The sequence below is a fragment of the Anolis carolinensis genome, chromosome 1 (assembly GCF_035594765.1).
Source record: "Anolis carolinensis isolate JA03-04 chromosome 1, rAnoCar3.1.pri, whole genome shotgun sequence".
Lineage (NCBI taxonomy): Eukaryota > Metazoa > Chordata > Lepidosauria > Squamata > Dactyloidae > Anolis > Anolis carolinensis.
In genome coordinates this window covers 238,760,392-238,783,884 of record NC_085841.1, presented here as the reverse complement: position 1 = coordinate 238,783,884, position 23,493 = coordinate 238,760,392, and the positions used below count along the sequence as shown (strand labels likewise).

Genomic DNA, 23,493 nt, shown 5'->3' with positions numbered 1-23,493 from the left:
CTTGGCTGCTGCATCATCACATTGCTTGATCACCTTCAATTTATGATAACCAGAAATTCCAAGGTACTTTTCACATGCAGTACTGCTGAGCCAGGTATTCCCCATCCTATACATTTGCATTTCACTTTGTGACCTAAATGTAGTGTTTTGATTTGGTGAATTATCCTGCCTTTTCATTGTGATCTGTTAGCATTTTACCATTCTTGCTTTAAAAGTCTTGCTTCCTGTTCCCCCGATTTCAGTTTATTTTGATCTTTAGCTTTCCTTACAAGGTAGGAAATTAGGAAGAGACGTTTTCAGTGCAGAATTGAAGAGGTTCATGGATTTGTCTTCAGAACTGAGAAGGCATCAATAAACATTGATGCATATTTGAAGCTGTTGAATAGTTTAAAAGAAACACATGCAAAGAGGCCAGGGATTTGTGGCATACAGAGACTAGGCAAGTGGAGTTAAGGAATTCCAAATTAGATGATTTGTTGATGTGAACACAGTAAAAACAAATAACTCCATGAGAAAGCTGGGGAAAAATTTATTAGTTTTTTCCTCTCAGATTCTGGGCAGCTGTTTGAGTGGGGCACTTCCACAGAAATGTACTATCCTTTTGTAAAATTTATCTGATCAAGATGCTGTAGCTTCTTAAACAGCCATGTTTTTTCTTTAGTCACCCCAATGATGAGAAAGAGGCATTCTTTCCTCGTAACCATTCTAACTCCAGCATGAATTCCATGCTTGGAAACCACCATCACAACCATAACCACACAGTTGACACTTGTGTGCCATTGATGGGGGAAGAGCGCATTGAGATGACAGAGCCCAGAATCATTGACCCTGACTTCAGAGAGGTGAGTGAGAAACAGCCATTAGGGCTGGATTGTTTTTTGAAGCATACCCGTATAAACCTGAGTATGATTTTTAATCTACTTTTATTGTTAACTGAGCCATGTGTTCACTGTGCTAAAGAAGAAACGAATGTCCATACTCTGCAACGTAAACAATACCACACACTTCTAATATCTATGCTAATTATGGAGAGAAAATAGAAACAAAAGATACTAGATCCTGGATCCTATTTGGTCTTGGAAGCCAAGCAGGATCAGTCCTGATTGGTACTTGGATGAGACTGCCAATAAATACCAGGAACTGTATGCTATATTTCAGAGAAAGCAGTTGGCAAAAACACATCTGGGTATTCCTTGCCAAAGAAAACCTTATAAAATTCATAGCATCACCATGAATCGACAATCAACCTAAAGGCACACATATATATCACTTCTTCAAAACACATTCAGGGGTGATTTTCCCCCTCTTTCACCAGCCTTTTATCTGATACCCATTTTGTTAGCCAGACTTACAGATCTATGCCACTTTAACATTCTGGAAGGTAGCTGATGAGGGAAACTGAACTGCTTTTTCCTCTTCTCTCTATTCTGTTGTTCATGCTCAGTAAGCATTTCTGGAGACAACTCCTATTTATCTCATCTGTTGTAGTTAGGCACATGTGGCTACAATAGGATTGGCTAGAGCAGAAATCAATTCTTTCTCAGAACTAGTGGCATTGGATTGTTTACTGCAGGCACACTAGTGCCACTTGACACCAGAAGTTTGGTTTCTCTAATCTTCTTTCACCAGTCTCCCAATGGTAGTGCTGCTAAAAAAATCTAGCTAGACAGAAGATAAGGAGGAAAAGCAGGCAATGGGCAGGTTTAAAAAAAACTTTGTTAAAAGGAGCTTATTTGTCAATGGCTTTGTTAACTGTGGATATGCCACTAGAAATGGAAGATATTTGCATAAATGCTTTGTGGCTTAAGAATGGGTGAATGATTAAATAAATGAGCAAATTAGTATGAAGGGAGTATTGTTGCAAAACATAGTAGACTTCTCTTCAATGCGAGACAACAAGAGATCACAGACTGTCCCCTATGAAATCTTAGCAACCAGATTTCAATTTTTGTGTTTTTATAAAACACCCAGCAAAGCCAAGCATTGCTGCATTGGTGTGAGAAGCTTAAACCTCATCATAGAGGGATAGCTTTAACTCATGAGCACTTTTCTTGTTGAAACAGAAAAACATGCATCTTCACAGCAATGAGGCACATCGTGGCAAATACGTTAAGTTGATGGAGAAGATTCCAGATGATGCTGAGGCCACTGTGGTACTTGTTGGTAAGAAATCATGAGCCAGATTTTAGCAGAGAAGACTTGAATAGCACCCATTGAATCAAAATATCTGTAGCATTACCAACAGTCCAATTTTTCCCATTTCTGCTCTCAGCTCTGTAAAGTCAAGTTTTTTCCTCAGACCTATTTATATCCCTATTAAATATGGCAGCAGTCCCTACCACTTAGTGTGCTTCAGGATTCGTCAGGATTTCCTGCCGCCAAGAAGACTGCTTTGTGTCTCAAAGGCAGAAGCAGAAGGCTGTGATGGTGGCGTGCCACCCAAAATATGAGCTTTGCAGAATACCTTGTAGCTGGTGCTTGTCACCATCTCCATTGATGCCCACTGCCTTTTTAAAATAGAGACTTGAGCATATGTGAATTTTGGAATCTTTACTGCATCTCACAACCAGTTCCCCGTGAATACCAAGGGCCCACTGTAAATACCAATTTTTAAATTTAAAAAAATCCTACAAACTGAAAGTAACTTCTGGCTGGTGGTGCAATTTACCATAGAGGCAAAAGTTGGCAGCTACCATAATTCTCTACTTCTGTAAAGACTATCAGCCATTATATCTCAACTACAGAATTTATCTGAAGCTTCCTTATCAGTTCTAGATATGCCAAAGTGGTTTTTTTTTTTTGCAGAGTCAGCCTTTCAAGTTGATTCGTGTTTACCAATCTTACCTGTGGTATGGATAGAGGGATCCCTTTGATAGATTTCTGGATTTGACATTTGTCTTTGTTGAGGTGGCTACAGAGAAGAATAAAATGATCTTATTAACTAAGAGTTGCATTTTCAATTGCAGTTGGTTTCACCTTTTCTATACAATTAGGGGAAAGTAATTAAAACTCTTCATACCCAGATGCGTTTCCTGTGTTTTCAAAAGAAATGGTACTGAAGGCACTGTCATGAAAAACATACATCTGAATGTGCCTAAATATACCTTCTTGTCCAGATTTCCTAATTCTGAAACTTGCTTCCTGTTACCAATACATTTTGCTTTCATGCTGACCCATGTTATTGAATTCTTCTTCTGGTAGGTTGTGTTCAGTTCCTTGAGCAGCCAACAATGGCTTTTGTCCGTTTAAATGAGGCTGTGTTCTTGGAGTCAGTCCTGGAGGTTCCAGTTCCTGTCCGCTTCATCTTTGTCTTGCTGGGGCCAACCCAGTCCAATATGGACTACCATGAGATTGGGCGTTCCATTTCCACACTCATGTCAGACAAGGTGAGTCTGTGTTGCTTTTGGATGAAGCTGGAAAAGAGTTGGAAACTGTAGTAGCATATGGATTGAATCAGGTATTTTTATCGGCCCCAAATAGTATTGAATTTCAGTGGTGACTCTGTTTTAAAAACAAGAATAATATACATATAACAATAATAAAAGTAACACCAGTCTGATAAAAAATAAACAGTGCACATGTGCTAAGTATGACAGACACAGGTGAGAAGGTAGGGGGAGTGTGGAAGATTGATAGTGGGACCGTGCATCTCTAAAGCAGCACAGTAATACAATTGCAGAGAAGTGTGATCCTAATTGTTTCCATTTCTGTAAGCTTCTATTTCCTTAAACAATATGAATGCTGTGAAGTAAAAGATTGCTATGATAAGACCTATGATTTATATACACACCTTCTCAGATGCAAAGTTATATTATTGTGCTATGTCTGTAGAGTTCGCTAGCAGAATGTATGGCTGATAAATGCCACATTGGATAGCTTTAGAAAAGGGATTAAACAAATCAGTTGAGGATGGGCTTTTTGTGACATCTACTACTCATGACAGATATTCACCCTTCCAGTACTAGAGTTATTCTGCTTCTATATAACAGTTAATAGGGAGCTGGAGCTGGAGGATGAAGTTGGATAAAGTTATGCTGATGGGTTTTCTAAAGGCAAAATTTTGCATGGTATTAGATTAGACTGCAGTTCTTCTCTTGTTGTTATGCCTCAATAACCCAGTAAATCTCATACAACTGCCACATTTTTCCACTATTTCACAAGTAGAAACTCATACTCCTAAGTATTTCTAACATCTCTGTTCTCTAAACCAAAGATCTTTGACTGAATATACAAGTGTCACTAAACACACACACCATCACACACGTCAGTATTGCTGAAAGTTCTTCTCTACTTGCTTAAAACTGTATTTATTTACTCCAAAATAGCCTTTCCTGCATTCATGTCTCAAGTGAATATCCTAATTAATTAACTGTAAACATTTCATTTTTTAAAAGTGCACAAGAATCTTTAATCTTATAGTGGATCACATTCTGTTTGATGCAGAATAGATAAAGCCAAAGATATTTAGTATGTAGATAAGTAATTACAGAAAGATTAAAAGAAATCTTGTACTTTTGTGTTCAGAAACCCGATAACATGCCTTGAGCTACTGCTTCATTTGATCAAGAAATTTAAAACAAAGAGGGTGATATTTTGATTAAAGCATAATTGTCATTTGATATAACACTATTATAGCTGACAGTTCAGTTCAAAGCTCACTAATTCCAATGTGTGAAAAAGCAGGCCGTACATTAGATGGTGTCTTACTGTTGATGCATCTATATTTCTGTGCCTCTTAATGGAGTTAGAATCCATCCATTTTCAATTCAATTCAATTTCAATTCAAAAGTTCTGATTTAAACTTCTGGGAATTACATTAACAAAATAGTGCTAATAAAGTCACAAGGTAACGAGTAAATAGGAGGGATGGAACATCTCTTGTATTCATGACCTTTGCTTAGATCAGGTACTTAGCCACATTGGATCATTGCTGACCTTGAAAGTGGGCTTGAGGACACATATTGATTCTGATGTGGTTTCACCTGCTAATGGACCAGTAGGGAAGACCTTACAAAGGAATGGTTTTGCTTGATTTACCACATTCCTTTATTGACTGACAGCGTTTCCATGAAGCTGCTTATATGGCAGATGACCGCCAGGACTTGCTGAATGCCATCAATGAGTTCCTTGACTGTAGTATTGTCATCCCTCCATCAGAAGTAGAGGGGAAAGATTTGCTCAAGTCGATTGCCACCTTCCAGAAAGTACTCTTGAGGAAGAGAAGAGAACGGGAACAGAAAAAGGTCACCAAAGAAGGGAATGTTCAAGAAGCCAAAGGTCTCTATTTTGTTTTGTTTTTAAAGTACTGATTCTGTTTAATGCCCTGGTTAGGGTGGGGAAGGGTTACCACAGTCCCTGTGTGCCTCTGTGCCAGCTCATAAGAGAGAAGGTGCACATTTGTGGGTGCTACTGAGAGATTTTCTGAAGATTAGGGGATTCAAGTGAATAGACTTGATCATTTACTGGAAGTTAGTGATAAAAGATGCCTTGCTGCTTCTTTCCCCTTTCCTTGCTCTTCTTCATTCTCATACTATGTTGTTCATGTCTTTACAGAGGTGTGTGAGGTAAAGGTTGAAGAGGAAGAGGAGGGTGAAGAGGAGGATGACCCTCTGAGGCGCACCGGCATTTTCTTTGGCGGTTTGGTGCGGGACATAAAGCGCAGGTACCCCAAGTATCTGAGTGACCTCAGAGATGCCCTGCACAGCCAGTGCCTCGCAGCCGTGCTATTCATCTACTTCGCTGCTCTCTCTCCTGCCATCACCTTTGGGGGACTGCTAGGTAACAAGTCCGCCCTTCTTCTCCCCCACATCCCCATTCTCTGCTCAAGCTGTTGCCGGTATGTCTGCCTGTGCTGCCCAGGAAGTTGAGCAGGTTTAGTTAAATTTCTGTCTGTGCTTTGACTAGCTAAGTGGATGGGATTGGTTGATTTGTGCCTGTGCCCCTCCTGGCCAAGAAGGCAGACTCTGTTTGGTTCTTGTTATGTACAGATGAGTTTGGCTCTGCCCCATTTTACTCTTGCCTGGCTCTGGGATTTCCAGTCAATGCATGTTCCTTACTCATTCTACAAGTCATAACCCAGGACCTAAATTAGGGATAGGGATATATAAAACGACAGTAGAGCCTTACTTTCTACACTTTGTGCTCATATAAAAGACAGTATTCAGACAATATAGTTGCCAGCCAGCATCAGTTAGAGTCAAGTACCATTTTCCCTAGGGAACATCTATGGTTTTGGCTTCTTTGTATCCAGGTGAGTGTAGACAACTTCTAAAGGGCTCTTCCAGACAGGCCCTTTATACCAGGATCTGATCCCAGGTTTTCTGCTTTAAACTGGATTATAATAGTCTGCACTGCCAGATAATCTGGGATAAACAGAAAACCTGAGCTCAGATCCTGGGATATAGGGTATGTCTAGAAGGACCCTTAGAAGGTACTTAAAAGCAGCACAGGATTCAATATCACTATGCTAGAAGGTTTTTTTAAAACTACTTGCTGTTTGCTTTGCAGGGTGCTTGCTTTGTTTTGTGATTATCTGTTATAAATTCTCTAAAATTAAGGTGTTTCCTGTTTATATGGAGGTTCCATAATCTGTTTACACCTGTATGTTTGTTTGCTGTGAAGTCTACTTTGACTCCTAGTGACCACATGAATGAAAGCCCTCCAAGGCACCCTATCATCAACAACCCTGCACAGTTCCTGCATTTTAAACCACCTTTCATTCAATGGATTTCAGAAATTGTTGTAACAGACATTTAATTACTTTAAACAAAATAAAAAAATACAGTTGCAAGGCCATGGCATAGACTAACAGAAAAAAAATGAATCTAATGTTTGAAAATGGCAGTGTTTATGCCATTCATAGCGTCTTCTTTTTCTTCTTTTTCTTGAGGGGATGGGATACTTTTGAATCAAGCACCCACTGTAGGAAAAGACCATGAACTTTCTGTATGTGTCACAAAAGGGAGAATGTATGTGTCACAAAACACACGGAGAATGGACTCAGCAAAAGATCTTAAGGCAAGGGCATGCTGGTGTAGGAAGAGGCAATTCTTCACATCTTTGAGTCCCAAGTCAGTTAATGGTCAGTACAGTGTTCCCTCACTACTTCACGGTTCACTTTTCGCGGATTCGCTGTTTCGCAGTTTTTCAAAGACTCTAAAAGACTATTATAGATCATAAAAAATTACAATTTACAGTCTAAGGAAGGGGGGAAGGGGAAGCCAAAGGGAGAGAAAAGAAGCCCAAACAGCAAAGGGAGGACAAGGAGGCGATTTATGAACATGCAATTGATTGATAAAGACTTAAAATAGTATATAACTACTAAAGTAATGTATAAATATTAAAATAAATATAGTGTCCCTACTTGTGGATTTTCACTTATTGTGGGTGGTCCTGGAACATAACCCCAGCAATAAGTGAGGGAACACTGTACCAACGCCCTAGATTGTTTTAATTGAAAACATACAACAATGTAGTCCTTTCAAAATTTAAATAATGAATTATCACACTTAAAATCTTCACCAACTGACATTACTGAGTTGTATTTAAAGACATTCTCATGTATAGTAAGTTACTCTAATAGAATGACAAGATAACAGAGTAGTGGTTACAGGTAGCAAACCAGTAAAGCCATAAAATACTGCAAGGCCATCTGAGCTTCAGTAACAAAACTGGAACAAAGAACATCTACCCCAAGCAGAGGTTGTTTTTTTTTCCTAAGAGGAAGTGCATTAAGAACTGGTTAGATAACAGTATCCCAGACCTCATAACTCCCTAGCCTCAGAGTCTCATTTTGTCAGGATTCAGTTTGTTAGACTTCATCCAAGCCATTATCAAAAGCAGGTATGCTGGCAGGGTCCATGCATGGTGGGAGTTATGAGCAGTGGCAACTGAAAGAAAATGCTACGCTATTTCTTTTATCATGGGCTGCTTATATTAAGAGGAGCTGTGCATGTGTTTTTGCCATTCCGCAGTGGACCTGAGAGACATTGCTTTTTTTCTACAGGTGAAAAGACAGAAGGCCTCATGGGTGTTTCAGAGCTGATCATCTCTACATCAGTACTTGGCATGCTCTTTTCTCTGCTGAGTGCTCAGCCTCTCCTTGTTGTTGGCTTCTCTGGGCCTCTGCTGGTCTTTGAAGAAGCCTTTTACAAGGTATCTGTAAACTGGTGCCCTGCTTGGTTTTACAGTGTTGCTTCCTGTTGCATTTGTCCCATGGAGCCCATACAGGCAGTTCCCAAGTTACGAACAAGATAGTTCTTAAGTTGAATTTGTGTATAAGTCAGAACAGGTACATTTTTAACAGGATTGTTGTAGCCCCTGAATATCCTAGTTTTTGCCTAGATCATGCTACCAGGATGGGTTTAGACTATAATTTGGGTCCAGTTTTTAGCCATTAATTTAAAAAGATAGCAAGTTTCTAGCTCTTGTGGACCATGCTTTATCTCTTTAACTGCTGCTTTCTGTCCTGAATTTCCCCTGCATTTTATCTTGTGAAGCGGATGATGGCCATTCTCATAGGCCTCCTATACATTTTTCATGAATCTGGAATATTTTACCACAGCAACTCTGTAAGGCAGGTTTGCAAAGTTCTATTACAGTATTACACTAAAGTTCTCATATCAATTGTAACTGTAAAATGCTATGAAAGTTGAAACAGTGGGAAAATGCAACAATGAATTTGCTCCATCTGCATCATATTCCACGCTTACTCTGAGGGAGTGGAATATGGCACTCTTATGTGAGCAGAACTTTATGAGAAACTGCATGAAGCGGTTCTGACATGTCTTGAAATGTTTTTCAAACTATTGGATCCACCTAAAGATGTAGAGTCCATGCCCCTAATAATATGGAAGTCACTTCTCGTAAATAGTTTTCTTCTGTTTTCTGTTTACTTGCAAATCACAGAGGCCACACAGGTAACATGCAGACTGGCCAATTCATGGCTAGAAATGACTCAATACTGTGGGAAGCCTTCTCTTGCTGGTCAATAGATCATTACTAATGGATCTCACAGTCTTCTGAAGCCTGCAGCTGTAATCAATGCATATTATCCCTGCTTGAGGAAAAACTAATGCCTGGACGAGAGAGAGATGCTCCAAAAAACAATAGCATTGTTCTCAATTAATGATGTAAGATGATTGTGCTGCCTTTACTAAAGAGCACACTGTCTAACAGTAGAAACTGAAATAATGGTTCTTGGGTAATGCTGCTATTGTTTCTGCTGCTCTGAGCACCTTCTATTCTTTGCCTACATAGGAATGTTCCCATCCTGAGTCCCTTTGTTACCGATTACCAAGGTGTAAGATGGTTGAGATGCAATAGGATTTACAAGAATATGGGGTGGATTGATTATAATAAAATATGTGTGTGTTGGCAGGGAACCTGATAGGCTTAGACAGAGTGAGGCAATGGACGTTGAGTAGAATGAGAATGAAACCCAATGATCCCTTCCTTTTTATCTGCTTGGCACTCCTTCTAGGTAAATCAGAAGTGCTTCTACAATTTAATAGCTCAGCAAGCAAAATGCTGTCTATGGGAATGCCATCCGTCTTTTTTATATATAAATATAGAAATACACTGCTATTGTTTTGTCATCTTTTTGGGACTACAAATTCTGTAGGCATGTCACATTCTCTGTGTGACAGATAAGTAGACCAGACACTCTGCAAGCTTGCATTGAAAATAGGCGGAGAAGTCTGAAATATGAAAGCACCAAAAATCTGCTTAGGATAACTCTCTCCTCCTCCTCCTCCTTCTCTACTAGTTCTGCCAAAGTCAGGATATTGAATATCTGACTGGTCGTGTGTGGATTGGCTTTTGGCTCATCGTCTTCATTTTCATCATCGTGGCCGCTGAGGGCAGCTTTTTGGTGCGCTACATCTCCCCCTTCACCCAGGAGATCTTTGCCTTTCTCATCTCCCTCATCTTCATTTATGAAACATTCTATAAGCTGTACAAGGTGAGCTTTTCTTAAAGAATATGCCCTATATCTGTCTTCTCTGGCTGCTGGCATCATTTCTCTGTATAACTATAAAAATGTGGTCTGTGGCTTTTGAGTAGTTATTGATTACTTCCTCCCATACTGTCCTCGAATAGGAAGGCTTAACAGCTCCTCCGCCTGCCTTGACTGGCTGTAAGTGGCTTTTTTCCTTACATGGTATCCCCAGGTATTCACAGAGCACCCGCTGCTGAGGTTTTACCCACCATATCTTCAAAGTCGTCTAAACTCCAGCTCACTGTCTGGTGATTCCGTGGCCCGTGACACCCAGATGCAGCCCAACACCGCCTTGCTGTCCCTCATCCTCATGCTGGGGACCTTTTTCATTGCCTTCTTCATGCGCAAATTTAAGAATAGTCGGTTTCTAGCAGGAAAGGTGAGCCTAAGATCTGTTCCTGAAAAGCAAGATACACACTGGTTTTCCTACAAAAGCATTTCATTTGGATTGTCTGTCTTTTACATTCTACACATCCAGTGAAATTGGAGCTGGGTGGGGATGGGGATGTCTTTCAGAATAATGGAAATTTGAAATATGCTGTTGGTGTCCTTTCCTGTATAGTTTTATAATACAAAGGCTGGCTAAAGGCATTGATAAATGTTTCCCACAAAAGCTTTCCCCCACTTTTCTTCCTTGAGATGAAGAAATTCAGCTTAAGAAATTTTAAGATTTAATGCAGTGTTACTCTGTCTAGACCAGGGGTCCCCAAACTAAGGTCCGGGGGACACATGTGGCCCATCGAAGCCATTTATCCAGCCACTGCGGCAGCAGCTCCCTCCTCCTCCGCTGAGGAAGGTGCATGCGGCACGGGATAGGAGGGAAAGGTACGCGCCTTTCCCATTTCCTCCCTCGCCTGGTGCGTGCCTTCCAAAGCTTTGCTTGTTTATAATGGTATTTTAATTATTATTTAATTAATAATTAATTATTAAGGGGTGCTTTGCTAGTGCTTTTGGTGCACAGAGGCAGAAGGAGGTTGGACTAAATGCCCCAAGGGGTCTCTTTATTATTTTTATTATGATTATGATCATAATTAACATTGAAGCTGTATTTATTCCTGTTTTTTTTTTTACTTCAAAATAAGTTCTGTGCAGTGTGCACTGCATAGGAATTTGTTCATAGTTTTTTTTAAAAAACTATAGTCCGGCCCTCCATCGGTCTGAGGGACTGTGAACTGCCCCCCTGTTTAAAAGTTTGGGGAACCCTGGTCTAGACCATGGGTTCTCACACTTTTTCAGCTACAGAGCCCTTTTTGAAGACGTTTTTCATGGAGCCCCCGAAATGTTTTTATATTATATTATATTATATTATATTATATATAATTTATATATATCAGGCATAGGCAAACTTGTTGATGTATTGTCTTTTAAAAATTTACAGATGGGCTGAGCCAGTGGCAGATGGATGAAGAGTGTTTGTGTGAACTAATTTTAAAAAATGAACAAATTCCTATGACACTGCACATATCCCATTTGTAGTGCAAAAAAACCCAACAAAAAACAATACAATATTTTAAATGAATAATTTTAACTAACATAAACGTAACAGTATTTCAGTGGAAGACCCCAAGAGCCAACCAGTCCAACCCCCTTCTGCCATGCAGGAAAAGTACAATCAAAGCACGCCTAACAGATAGCCACCCACTCTGTGTAACAACAACAACAACAACAATAGCAGAAACCCCAGGGGCCATTCAATTCAACACTCTTCTGCCATGCAGGAAAAACACAATTAAAGCACCTCCAGCAGATGACCATCCAGCCTTTGTAATAATAATAACAACAGTAAGAAGAGGATGAGGAAGGAACCATTGAGCCCCTCAGTATGAGAACCACTGGTCTAAACCATGTGTCAGAGTTGTCCATAGGTATTTTAGAATATGACCTACCATTTGCATTTGAAGAGATCTACTAATTGGCCAGGGTACTCTCAGTGGTTGACACGGCAATATAGAGGGGAGAAAATAGAAATCTGTCCAACATCTTCAAGACAAGCAATTATACAGAATGTTCCACAGTAGTTTCGAGCAAAGTCATTTCGTATGCTCCATGGCAACCAATTATTTACAGGATGAAATGTGTTTGTCCTATGCTCATGTTCAACTCTTATGCTTGCTCTGTAGGCACGGCGAATAATTGGAGATTTTGGAATCCCTATCTCCATCCTTGTCATGGTTCTGGTAGACTACACTATCACCGATACATATACACAGGTGGGTGCAGCTTTCTCCGATCCTGCATCCTTTAGTGTTGGATGGAGAGGCGTATGTTCGAACATTGGCCTGAGCCTGCTATTGTTAGGATGGATGCTAACATTTGTATCATCTTAACCATAAAATTCACAAGAAAATCAAGAAGATCTTTAAAAAGATTTAGGAATAGAAAACATATCAGGGTTTGTTCATACAGTTAATTACACTATCCTTTTCCTCTAGCTGGATCTTTTTTTTTTTTTTTTTGCAATGTGGGGCCCTGGGAGCAACATGAGGTGTTAAAGGATCTATTTTGGATATTTGTGGCAGTTGTATTGGTCAAGGGCACTCCTTTTGTAGCAAAAGCTAATACTGGAATTTATTTCCAATATTTCTACCCCGCCCTTCTCCCCGAGGGGACTCAGGGCGGCTTACACAACTGGTAGGATCACTACCAGTACATCATAATACAATAAAATAAGAATAAAACAATTAAAATAATTAAATAACATAGTAAAATACAATATATAAAAATTTAAATTTGCCTCTACTTTGCTTATTTTGTCAAAATCATTTCAGTCTAGAGTTTCTTGTTCTAGTCACTATTTCAGCATAAACTAGATGCATTTTGAAAACAAATCATATTTTTTCTACTAAGCAAAAACACAACTGAATTCTATGTAATTTCATGTAATGCTTGCTTTGGTGGCAAAATTTCATTCAACAATTGCCTGACTACAAAATATAGGGTCAGTTTCATTGAACAATTTCCTAGGCTTTAAATCAAGGGACCTAAATTTTGGTTCACAGAACCACAGGCTTGATTCTTTCCCTGCCCTGCCATGTTATCTCCAGTAGTCTTCTTCTGGGTTGCAGGGAATGAAAACATGACTAAAATGCCCCCCTCCCGCCCCATCCCCTAAAAGTATTGGGAAGAGATTTGACATCCAACATTTTTTTGTAGTCATCATCATTGGGGTTTCACCCTGTGACATCCCCTAAACAGACTAATGCAATCACCTAGCTTCCTACTGTTGCCCATTCTTACCTTGAGTGTAATAACAGATGGGGAAACATGGCAGACTGCATCCAGCTTGCAGATCAGATCTTGAAGTAGTAATGCTAAAATAACTCTATTCTTAGTCATGTTCAAGTGTATTCTGTGTTAGCCATCAGACTCTTGCGTAGTCAGAAGAATTGGAAACCAAGGTGGGAGGGCAGAGGCAGAGAGAAAACAGTTTTGTTTGCCAGATGAATTATTCTCCATTGTAATAGAAGGTACTACTTCTATGCCAGAATTTAGTTGATAGTCTAGCAGGCTCTGTACGTGGAATGGACTAAGAACATTTTGTTGCTTAACTAAACAAAATGGCTTAAGCCATTTCTAGCCAGTGAATTCAGTGATAAGTACAGAAATCTGAATGACTAGTGTCAGCATGGGAGAATTATTTGTTTATTTTTGAACTGTTCTTCAACTGTTTCCTACTGTGAAGCTAGGCAGCTAACCTTCAGGTTCAATTATATCAATTTTCCATGGTGGTATATACAGACCTGGAGTTTTTATTTAGAAGGGAAAGTCTCAAGTGTATGGATATTATATTTGATGCACAAAACAAGGATTTGATGTATTTCGCTCTCTGTTTTGTGTTCTTATCACAGAAATTGAATGTTCCCTCAGTGCTGTCAGTCACAACCCCAGAGAAGCGTGGCTGGTTCATCCATCCCTTAGGTAACAAGCAGGCTTTCCCCATGTGGATGATGTTTGCTTCTGCTATCCCTGCACTGCTGGTCTTCATCCTTATCTTTATGGAAACTCAAATCACCACGTAAGTGCCAGGTTTCCATACAATATGGTGCAGCATTTTGCATCAACCACCTTGTGTGGATGTTAAGTAAACATAAATACCGTAACTGCAGTGGGCTAATTACACTATGTAATGTAATTTTTGTTCTTGGGTTATAAATGTCATTTTCTAATTAGTTATATCATAAAAACATGGAAACAGTTTATTAAACTGCAAAAATTTTGTTTTTGTGAGACATCCTGCAGCAAATTTTGCTATAGTTTTTGAAATTCAAAATAGTTTGAATTCAAAAACCAAGTTTCTGGAGTATAACAAATACTTTCAAAGCAAATACTGCATAATTAAACAGGAATAACACTTTCAAAGGGAGCCCCCGGTGGTGCAGCATATTAAAGCGCTGAGCTGCTGAACTTGTGGACTGAAAGGTCGCAGGTTCGAATCTGAGGAGCGGAGTGGGCTCCCACTGTTAGCCCTAGCTTCTGCCAACTTAGCAGTTTGAAAACATGCAAATGTGAGTAGATCAATAGGTACCGCTCCAGTGGGAAGGTAACTGAGCTCCATGCAGTCATGCCAGCCACATGACCTTGGAGGTGTCTATGGACAATGCCAGCTCTTCGGCTTAGAAATGGAGATGAGCATCAACCCCCAGAGTCGGACACGACTGGACTTTATGTCAGGGGAAAACCTTTACCTACCTAACACTTTCAAATCAGGAACAGATTTTTTTTCAAATTTTGTTATATAAAGAGAAACAGTGGATGCGGATGGGAAGGTGGAATAAAGTGTATTCTGTGCTGGGACTGGGTCCCCTTCTACACTGCCATGTAATCCAATTCAAGGCAGATCATCTTAATTTTATATAGCTGTGTAGAAGGTGCCTGGGTTTAGCTCCAGACCTCCCCATGAGTTCTTCTGGTGCTGAAGAATGGCACACATTATTGCAATATGATAAGCTTTATTGGTGGTAAATGAGACAGTAGAGGTTCACAAAAGAGAAGCATTCCAGCTCTTTTACTGATGTGTCCTGCATCCCCTCATTGCCAGTGGTAGAACTGGGCCCCAAAATAATTCTGCACAGACTATTCCAGGTCAATGACCAAATTCTGTATTGCCAGCTATGGTAAATGGGGCTCCTGGATTGGGGTGTACTTCATCTAAGGCATGGCCAATAGAAGATGGATTCCCAAGGGTCATATAGTACAGAAACAAGCAGAGAAACTTAAAGAGCACAGGCAGAACCCATTTCTCCCTAAATAGTTAAGAGAGCTGTACAAATAGGTAAGCAACACAGAAAAATGCATTCTCCTGTCATTCCTCAGTCTTCATATCTCTTCTCAGCCTCAAAGTGCCCAGCTAATGCAAAAAGTATCAAATAAGGTCACTACAGTAATACAGATTAATCCTTTCATGGCACTGGACAGCTGGTAACATTTGGTCATAATGCTAAAAAGGACTCCAAAACACCTCCTTAGTGGCCGAGGCCCAACAAATTCCAGGAATTAACAAACCCTTCCAAGGGTATGTGACTAGTGAAAATTAAGGATTACTGGGTTTTGTCACTGCTATTCCCATTGGTCCAGAGGCCTACAGTCTGCTTTCATGATAACAGTTTGCATGACATGCAAGCTGTTCCAGCAGTACAATATATATTGTTTGTTTTGGATACCATACCAGAGGCAAGGGATGTTGGGCTGATCTTTAAACCTCACCTGTGCTCTTACCAACCTTTTGTTTTGCAGCTTGATTGTCAGCAAGAAGGAACGGAAGCTGAAAAAGGGGTCAGGTTTTCATCTTGATTTGCTACTCATTGGTACAATGGGAGGGCTCTGTGCCCTGTTTGGACTGCCCTGGCTCACAGCTGCCACTGTCCGCTCCATCACCCATGTCAACGCTCTTACTGTTATGAGCAAGGCCATTGCACCTGGTGAGAAGCCAAAAATTGAGGAAGTGAAGGAGCAGCGCGTGACAGGAGTGCTCATTGCTGGCCTTGTTGGTGAGATCCATACACAGTAGATGCCTTTATGGGGTGGTGGCCTCGTGTATCTCAGCTCATTGGACTGAAATGTTAGAATTTTTGTTGTAGGTGATAGTGTGGTGGGTGTCTCTACCTGTCAGTCATTGTGTTGTAGCTCATGAGGACATTTCACAGGTGTTATCTATGAGTCTAGAGTAAGCCCAATATAGGTTTTTTTCCCCCAAAACTATGCATCTACTGTATGCATCCGTTAGTGTACCTAATATTGTCTCACATGTTCACAGGAGTGAGCATGTGTGGTAGTGCCAGCCACTATCTCATATTTCTCAACACAAAACATGGATACATCTGTATGTGATCCAAAAAGATTAACACCCTACCATGCTCTTATAGGTCTGTCCATTGCTATGGGGAGTGTATTGCGCCAGATCCCACTGGCTGTGCTGTTTGGGATTTTCCTGTATATGGGTGTGACATCGTTGACTGGCATCCAGCTCTATGAGCGACTTCTCCTTATCTTCATGCCATCTAAGCACCATCCGGATCATGTCTATGTTGTCAAGGTAGGTGTACTGGGAAAAGTGAAGGGACACATCCATTTATAGCAAGTTGAAGAATATTTGGGAATAGATGTGGTGGGTACAGGGGGGAGACCGTAAAGTGGCTGCCTGGTCAGATGTGAGAGGAAGCAACCAATTGCTTGCTGCTATCCCATACTGCTTTATGAAAGATGGCCCTTCTCTAGAATAGGATATGATATTGCATTGAACATATAGTACTTTATCAAGTGCTGACAAGAACATCTGCCAGTGAATTGTGCGTGATGTGCTTGGCTTACCCTCAGGTAAAGACATGGCGGATGAATCTCTTCACATGCATTCAACTAGCCTGCATCGTGCTGCTGTGGGTGGTGAAATCCACAGCAGCATCTCTGGCATTCCCATTTGTCTTGATCATGACTGTACCCTTACGACGATTTCTACTGCCACGCTTCTTTCAAGAAAGAGAACTCAAAGCGGTAAGCAAATCCCATGACCAGAGCTGTAGCAGGAAATTCAGTACTCCTTAGCCAATGGTCTACGTGGTGCCTCTATTTTGCCGAATGAGCATTATCTCAGTTTTGGAAAGTATATTGCATGTCTGAAATTTGACAGAAAACAATTTTGCCACTACTTTTGTTTTTCACATTGCACCTTTCTCAGAAACTAAAAATCTGTTTCTCTTCTCACTGTATTCTGAGAACTTTGAAATGTTACAGAGATGCTCAGCTGTATACGATTCTCTGATTCTACAGATGGGCATCTCTGTTATGTTGCAGAGAGTCGGAAGAGGCCTCATAGATATTGAACCCAACCCCCTATTCCATGCCAGATCTCCAACTAAAGCATCCCCAGATGTAGCTGCTCATCCACTTTTTGAAGATATCTAGAGAAGGAGGCTCTACCCCCTCTATACTCTTCCTCTCTTCTATCTTTTCACTCTACTTGCAGCTGGACTCAGAGGATGCAGCACCAAACTTTGACGAGGATGGGCGGGATGAGTACAATGAACTTCACATGCCTGTATGAGCAATGTAGCCTTCTCTATTGGCCTTCGTTCTCCCCTGGATTCATGGGATTGGCCACCTTTCCTCATGCTCTCCCAGAACACCAGTCAGAAGTGGCTTTGAACTGATCATGAGTCTGCACCAACTGGCAACTGTGTCACAGCCCTTCAGGAACCTCTGCAACACCAGGAACACTGTGGCCAGTCCAAGCAAGAGATGCTGCCTTCATCTGGACAGACATAGAATATGTGTCAAGGCACTTCACATTCCTTCCTAAATAGACTTTGCTGGGGTTGGTGCTCTGACTTCTGTAGACCAGAGTAGGTAATTTAGGCAGCTGTCATTAACTTCTTCCTCTCAGAAGATAGCAGACCAGTGCTTTGCTAAAGGAGATACAGCATCATGCCAGCAAATAAAAAGCAAGTAGGCCCTGCTATGCCAAATGGCATTCATGCAGAGCTAGCAGATTTCTGGGGTAAAATTGGTGTTTCAATGTGAAGCCTTACATCCCATGATTGTGACCATGAACATTCAACAGCCCGTGGTCCGTTTGTTGTTCTGCTTGATGCTCTTAGTTGGAATATTTTATCCATGGAACACTCTGATCTCTTCAATTTCTAGAATAGTGGTCAGGGGTACTAAAAACTGCAAACTATAGTGTGTGCATGAGCAGGCCTTCTGGACCCAACAAGCATAGCATGGGTACTTGTGCAATATTAATGTGTACAAGTATCTATTTGTGCATAATACTATGCCTCTTCTCCCTATCTCTGAAGGCAGCCCTACAGGTTGCCAAAGAGTAAATGTATAAAGCAGATCTTCACTCATGCAGGAAGAGAGAAAGTGTAGGCAAAACTTGCCAAAATAACCTGGATACCAGGAATAAGGTAACCCAATGACTGAGTGGGGACTGCATTACTTAGCTCTTATGGTTAGGAAATAATCACACAAAATTTGACACCTCTCTCACGGTAGTTTCTCCTCCAACCTTTGAAGAAGAGTGTCAGGGAATGCTTATAGAAACAGAGACCACAGGATCAAATTCTGGAACTTAGTCTGGAATAAGATGGGATCTGGCTCAGACTTCTCTTCAAGCCCATCAGAAAATAGAAATTCCCTGTATCATTTGTAGTGGCCAAGGCAAACAGTACCATTTAAATTGTTATTTGTCTGGTCCACAAAACAGAGATCCGTGTCTCTTGTACCAGATTGCCTGCTTTGGACTCCAGTTTCTACAGTATTTCCAATTCCACCTTGTTACTTGCTCTAGCCTTCTTTCCACAGTTCTGCTGTGTTATTCAACCTTAGTATTGTCATTGCAACTCTTATCTTATTCTTTCCCTTAAAAGGGGTTCCATCTGGGGCAAGACTCATCATCATGGCCAAGCCTCCAGAAAGACCAAGTGTGGCTTGGGCATAACTACTGGAATAATATATTTCCACATCTGGCCGTTCCTGTGGTTCTGAACTATTACACAATATGAAGTTTCTCCTCATTTGTCCTTTGACAACTAAAGTCAATGGCAAAAGGTTCTTCGACTTTCTTCTGCTTTTAAAATCTGTTCCCTCTTTCTCAAACTAGTCCTAGCCCCACAACTTCCACCAACAGCTATGCTGTTCTGCTCACCTCTGATGTACTCTGCTTCTTTTTTTCACTCAGCTGTCATATAAGAAAAAAAATCAGATTTTATGATATGCCTAAATGACACAAAGTATGTTTTCTTTAGTCACTAAATTTGAATGCTTAAAAAGAAGAGCTCCTGTCCCTCCCTCCTGCTCTGCATTGGTGAATGACACACATTCAGCCATGGACAGGGCACACTAGTGTGCCTCATAATGTTTGCACATGTACAAACACCATGCCACTGGAGCTTAGGGCAAGAGTCCAAAGAGCAGCTGATCTCCCACTGGATCATCACACAGGTATTGTAGGCAACTGTGAAGTCCTGTTCTGTAAATCTGTTCTGTTAGATTATGTTTGTGGAATAATGGGGTGTGCAAAAGTGGCAGACCTAACTTCCTCCACAGCCATGCATTGAGTTTGGTTCATGGCACTACTCCGTTTCCTACTCCCTGTCATGAATGGGGGCTGTCCCTCCCCACCTACCTCAGGGGCTGCCTGCGGATGGCTGGATAGTTATGAGGCCATATGTATTCCTCTACTCATTCCCAGCTGGCTGCCAGCCTGCCCCACCCACAGACAGTGACCTCCATTGTGCCCTGTGTAGCCAGGATGGGTAACCTGACCTGTAAAAGCAGACTGCTCTGCCAACACATTGCAGCTCATCTGAATGTAATAGGGATGGATATGGTTGCACCAATAAACCCTTCAGTGGAATGTTGTGCCTGGGTTTTGTTCTGTGTTTTTTGAGATTGACACTTCTGGAAATTAATAGCTGTCCAAAAATAACTGTAGGAGCAGTATGTGATGCGTCTTAGCTGCAGCTTCAACAGAAAAGCATTATTAAGCTGTATTTCACACTCTGTTAGTGTTTATCTGTGGAAAATGTGACAAAGAGTCCATGTGTCATTATAACTCCGTACTTGGAAGCACTCATGTTCCTTAAACTTCAGATCGGCAGATTAACGGTTGATACTACATTATATTGAGTCAAACTCTTGCTCATATAGAGTAAGACTACCAATCTTGTGATTGGTAGTCTTTCTTTGAGGTTTCACTAAAAGGTTTAGTACCCGAAATCTTTTAAATGGAGATACTAGTGATCAAACCTGGTGGGGCTTTACCCATATTGAACATGAGCTCTTACTAAACCATAGAATTAATGTAAGCAAATTCACCAACAGTTGGGTCTTTTAAAATAACCTAAGGATTTATAAAATAAAGGAATTGGAAAATCAGATGAAACAGAAAATAATACAGGTTCACAGTACAAAGGCAACATGCAAGATCAAATCATCTCTCAATCTGAATTATATATAAGGTGAAACTATAATTTACGTGCACATGCATGTAACAAAACAGTGGGGTAACTTTATATTTGAAAACAGCGGCAAACATATATCCAGAAACCTGCCAGTGAGAGTGAAACAATTTAGAGATAAAAACTGCAAAACAAAAGAGACACAAATGAACCCTCCTGAGCTGTTTCACCAATCCACTCCCACTGAAAGCTGCTTTTTCTATGTTCATCTATTAAATCATAAAGTGCAGTTCTATCCTAAACAAATATTTTTCCTCTCCACATTGCATAAATGCTTGTGAAAACAATTTTAATATGCAGTTTTCTTTGAAACATCTGTCTGCATTGTAACCGAAAAGATGTTGCTTCACTCCATGGTAAATTTCACTCCTTTGGTACTGGAAACTCTGATGAGCAGGGCCTCCACTCCCTGATTATCTTAGGATGCACTCATCCTATGCAATTAGAGTGCTATTATTCCTCTTTATAATTGTCATAGTTCTGTTCTAAAAAAGCTTCAAATTTGCAGTTGACAAAGGGTCATTTAGAATTCTTGGGCAGAGTGATTCAGTGGTTCAACAAACTACAAATTCCAGGATTCTGTAGGACAGAACCAAAGCAGTTAAAGTGGGATTAATAACACTATAAGTGTTATATGGCCCTTAGTGGCCATATGGGACAGGCGTATTAAACAATTTCCAAACTCTCATTACAGCCAGCCTCAAGAGGACATTCATTTTCAGATTATTATGACTCTTTCCATTTACATCATTCTTTTTTTGTGTTCAAAACATTTTACATACAGTATATTGTCTCACTTACAAAAGTCCTCTAAGGTAAATCAATATTGATACCTCCATTTTGAGAATCAGCAGCTGAGTTTTCAGCTTGGACAAGATGTGAATCTCCTCTTGACCATGAAAACTTGATGAGTTATCATGGGCAAATCACATCCTGTGACCCCCAGTGGAAGGCAAGAGAAAATCCCCTCTAAACATGTTCTGCTAAGAAAACCTCATGGAAGGTCTGCCTTAGGATAGGAGACAGGTATTAAATTTGTAATGCATATGAGATTTAATATAGGCATTTCAGGAAATGTTCCATTCAGAGCTAGGAAGTTTTGAATTGCACCAGTTAATAGAGATTTTTGTAGCACTTACAGAAATTGAGTTACTTCTTGCCTTTAGTGTCCATGGCCAGAATTCATTACTTTTCCATAGAACAGAAATGGATGTTTGCCAGTTAACTTCTACTTAGCACATATGTTCACTTATTCAGTTTAAACAATTAGAAGAGGGTGAGGCAGTCCCATAGATGGTTGCTTTGTGCTGCAGCCAACTAACTATAAGGATGAAGAATAGAGAGAGAAAACAAATGAGGAGACAGCAGATATGAACTATATGAGAGAGTAGGTTACCGTAAAAATTTTTAAAATACTTCAAAAAGTTAACCTTTTCTGCCTTTCTTTGAGAGAAACACTTTAAGCAAGTGAGAGAAAGTGATCTGCTCGGCCAGGAAAAAAAAGAAGTGAACGAGTAGGAAGGGGGGGGGGGGGGAGAGAAAGGGTCAATGCATCAATAGTGCAAAAGCAAAAGTAATGATAACTTTCTAGTATCAAAGAGCTAAATAATGTCTGAAATGCAAAAAAATAGTAACTGTAATTGGAGCCAGTTGATCAGAGTCACGAGCAAAATAAATAATTCTTTTTTTAGAGTAACATTCTAAATTCTGATTGCATGCCAATGTGCATAACCAGCTTTCAGTGCTTGTGACACTGAGGTCCCATTACAGTAGAAAACATGGTGCCTTCTCAGAGACAGTTAGTAAAAAATACATCTGGTCATTGCTATGCTATATGCAGGAGCAGATTGCAGAACACCCCATACTAAACAAACCTTGAAAGTATAAGGAGGGCAGTGTGTGTCCCTGCTTCACCCAGGCCATGTGGTCTCCTGACTGTCATGACTTCAAGTCATGCCTGATTTCATCAATACCAGGAACTGGTTCTTATTTGAGATCCGGTGATCTCTAACAAGCTACTTCTGGTTCCTGATTTGCTTCTTTCTGTTTGATTAAAAGGTTTTTTGATGGTTGATACTTGAGTTCCTAGGAAGATGCTACTAAGGAAGTAGTAGTTCTGCTTTGAGAGCAGCTTCACGAGTCTAGCATATGTTATCCCTAACCAGGCCCGTAGCCGGGGAGGGGGACGAGGGGCTTCAGCCCCCCCCCAAATTCCCAGGGTGGTCCACGAGAAGGCCTTACATTCATTATTTAAACTGTTATGTTTATTCATATCATAATCTGATCACCATGCTCAATATATCCCATATGCAGGGCCGGCCCCACTATAGAGGCACCTGACGCTGCCGCCTCGGGCGCAGGCCCGGGGGGGCGCCGTCAGGCTGGGCGGGAGGCGGGGCACCGCCCTGACGGTGCCCCGCCTCCCGCCCAGTGCGCCCTGGCCCGTCTGGCCTTTTCTAGCTGGCCAGACTGCAGCGGAGGTCCCTCCAGGCTGCAATCGCGGCCTGCAGGGACCTCCGCTGCAGTCTGGCCAGCTAGAAAAGGCCAGACGGGCGAGCGGGAGTAGCGTGGGAGGCGGGGCCAACTCTGGCGCCGCCCCCCCGCCCAGCGTGCCCTGGCCCCGCCTCCCATGCTGCGTGGGAGGCGGGGCCAGGGCACACTGGGCGGGGGGCGGGGCCAACTCTGGCCCCGCCCTCCTCACAGGGCACGCTGCGTGGGAGGCGGGGCCAGGGCACGCTGGGCGGGGCCAGGGCGCGGGAGGCGGGGCCGGTGGTGGGGGCGCTTTTCAGCACCCCCGCTTCACATTAAAAAATATCTCCGACCGGCCCTGCCCATATGCATGGGGGTATTGGGATAACGATACAAAAGGTTTGCTAGGGTAGATCCTCCCCCACTCAACCTCAAACCTCCCCTCCCCGAATCAAAATCCCAGCCCCTCCTAAATCAAAATCCTGGCTACTGTATTGGCCCTAACCAAATACGAATAATCCCCTGTTCAGTGAGTACCAAAGTACCAAAGTGTGTGGTAAACATAGCATC

General features: G+C 41.3%; 1 protein-coding gene across 2 annotated transcripts in view; it reads left to right on the top strand.

Annotated features, from left to right (window-relative positions):
• The window catches only part of slc4a3 (solute carrier family 4 member 3), a 55,553-nt gene extending 35,698 nt beyond the window's left edge, over positions 1-19,855 (top strand). For both annotated transcript variants that reach the window (XM_062967224.1, XM_062967225.1), the window contains exons 10-23: positions 662-842; positions 2,064-2,163; positions 3,202-3,386; positions 5,061-5,277; positions 5,554-5,778; positions 8,006-8,154; positions 9,767-9,961; positions 10,170-10,376; positions 12,118-12,207; positions 13,846-14,012; positions 15,731-15,984; positions 16,360-16,529; positions 16,811-16,984; positions 17,457-19,855. In XM_062967224.1, the coding sequence (XP_062823294.1) occupies positions 662-842; positions 2,064-2,163; positions 3,202-3,386; positions 5,061-5,277; positions 5,554-5,778; positions 8,006-8,154; positions 9,767-9,961; positions 10,170-10,376; positions 12,118-12,207; positions 13,846-14,012; positions 15,731-15,984; positions 16,360-16,529; positions 16,811-16,984; positions 17,457-17,534 (2,392 nt within the window). In that variant the 3' untranslated portion in view covers positions 17,535-19,855. The remainder of the gene's footprint in view (positions 1-661; positions 843-2,063; positions 2,164-3,201; positions 3,387-5,060; positions 5,278-5,553; positions 5,779-8,005; positions 8,155-9,766; positions 9,962-10,169; positions 10,377-12,117; positions 12,208-13,845; positions 14,013-15,730; positions 15,985-16,359; positions 16,530-16,810; positions 16,985-17,456) is intronic.
• Positions 19,856-23,493: the final 3,638 nt, after the last annotated feature.